The sequence below is a fragment of the Cloeon dipterum genome, chromosome 4 (assembly GCF_949628265.1).
Source record: "Cloeon dipterum chromosome 4, ieCloDipt1.1, whole genome shotgun sequence".
Lineage (NCBI taxonomy): Eukaryota > Metazoa > Arthropoda > Insecta > Ephemeroptera > Baetidae > Cloeon > Cloeon dipterum.
Window position 1 is genome coordinate 32,278,719 of NC_088789.1, and position 2,179 is coordinate 32,280,897.

At 44.7% G+C, this 2,179-nt stretch overlaps 1 protein-coding gene across 1 annotated transcript; it reads right to left on the reverse strand.

The window, feature by feature from the left end:
• Nucleotides 1-566: 566 nt before the first annotated feature.
• LOC135943816 (tektin-1-like) lies at nucleotides 567-1,776 on the reverse strand. The gene is made up of 3 exons (XM_065490483.1): nucleotides 1,427-1,776; nucleotides 842-1,108; nucleotides 567-792 (listed from the first exon to the last, which is right to left on the reverse strand). Exons 1-3 carry the CDS (start codon nucleotides 1,774-1,776, stop codon nucleotides 567-569), a joined length of 843 nt encoding a protein of 280 aa, XP_065346555.1.
• Nucleotides 1,777-2,179: the final 403 nt, after the last annotated feature.

Consider the following 2,179-nt stretch of genomic DNA (forward strand, 5'->3'; position numbering starts at 1 on the left):
CCGTCTTTGACGACAAGTCGATTCCTGAGGGTCGAATTAATTAGAGTGTGTATTTTTTCCGACCATAAAGTTCAGCGCGGCGTAAGAGCGTTTTTCCCGCCAAAACAATATGAACGACAATGCGAGAAGTGCGCATGCGTCAGACCTGGTTTGAGCACTTTTGCAGAGAGACCGGCTGTACGAATGACTTCTTTGTTAAATCCAGCCAGCTCTCACGCATGCGCACTTCTCGCAAATACGTTCGTATTGTTTTGGCGGGAAAAAAGTTCGCACGTAGCGCTGGTCTTTTTGGATGGTAAAAATATCAATTTTACCAAATTCAACCCTCAGGAATTGATTGGTGTGCTCAGAAACGTCGTCAAAATGGACGTTCTTTGAGTACCTGCATTTCTCAACGCCTGGTCTCAACTCCCGTTCGTTCAGCCTGGTCACGGCCAATTTCATGTGGTCCTTGTTCACGGCGATTGGTTGTTCGAGCTCGACCAAAATACTCCTCGCCTCAATTATTTTCTGCGTTGTCTTTCACAATCAATGATTTAAATTATTTTAAAATATCCTAAAAAAATTTACTTGAGCGGGTTGTTCGTCATCGAGTTTTTTTTTTTTGCTTTGCTTGGTTTTGACGATCCTCTTTTCAAAAGCGTCATTTGAAAAACCTTGCAAATGTCCTCGCAGGCGGCTCTGAGGAGAATTTCAGCGCGTGACCGCATCTCTCTCGACCTTTTCACCTGGTTGTCAGCCTGAGAAAGGTTTTGCTCCGTGTGCCACGCCCACTGAGCCTCCGAACTGCTCCTAATTTTCACCATTTGTGCAAAATATATTGAAATTAAATTGAAATTACTGGTTTGAGCTCAGCGAGAGTTGGTCAGTGAGGTTTTCCGAATTGACCGAGAGTTGGAGGCAGCGTTTGTCGACGCTCAGGGCGGCCTCCTTGCCGCTCGTGTCCTTGTTGACCTGGTAGACGGCGATCCTGAGCAGCCGCTGCTGCTCGATCAGGTCGCGTTGCAGCCTCCGCAGGTTCGACAGGGCGCTGCTGATTTTTCCCTCCTCCAGCACCAGGCTCCGCGTCACCGGATCCGCCGCTTTTTCGCTGCCCTCTCTTCCCTCTCTGAAAATTAATTAAAATTTAAATAAAGAACTGGAAGGGATTGAAATTCAAATTCTAAAAATAAAAATAAATTAGTTTCATGGAGAAAACGGAAAGTTAAGTTTTCAAGACTGTATTAAATTAATTTTTTCTGTCAACAAATTAAAAAATAAAAATGTTTGGGCATCAAAAAGGATTTTTTTTAAATGTCGATTATAGAAAAATTCATCGAAAGATATTTTTTTTCGAAATGTTAAAATAAAATTTCCAATTTAAAAAATATTTTATAAAATATTAACTTTAAAACATGAAACAAATTAAAATAAAATTAATTTTTACCTAATTTTCAAACAGTCCGTGGAAACTTGCAAGGGTTCGTGGCATTTCTCCGCCGCGATCTGCACCCTTTCGATCAGCTCCGCCAGGGTTGCCAGCTCGGCCTCCAATTTGCGCTTGCTCAGGTCGAGCTGCGAGTGCTGGAAGCGCACCTCGTCGACCCTTTCGCGCAGATTTAAATCGGAGAGGCGCTCGCTGGAAAGGGCTCGCTGCACGCAGAGGCGGCCGACGCGCCCGGCCTCGGCGTTGGCCGCCTCCGCGGCGCGCTGGCCGCCGCCGGCCGCCTCGCAGCGGGCCGCGTTGTGCGCGTGCCACCTGAGCACCGCCTCCTCCACCTTCGCCGGACACAGCATCTTCCGAATAATCGCTTCTTTTCGCCTCGTTGCTTGTTTGTGTTGCCATAACGACGACGCCGCCGCCGCCGCCGCCGCCGCCGCGACGCTTTGTTTCGCTCGCGTGCCACAGTGGAAATCGGGAAAATCGCATTCACCGCCGGCTCATCGATCCCTGTTGTTAACCACGTGTTTATTTGAATTTGCCATTTATTTAAAGAGTGCAGTTTTTGCAATTCTGATGGTTAATTTAAATTTTTTAAATTTAAAAATAAATTAAAAAAAATACAAGCTTTGGCCTCTTCTGAACACCTTATGATGAAAGGAATTCAACAAATCATTTCTAGTTTTTTTTAATTGTAAGCCACAAACAGATCTTTAAATTTAAATAATTTATCAAAGTAATTAAAGGCTTTTCAATTTT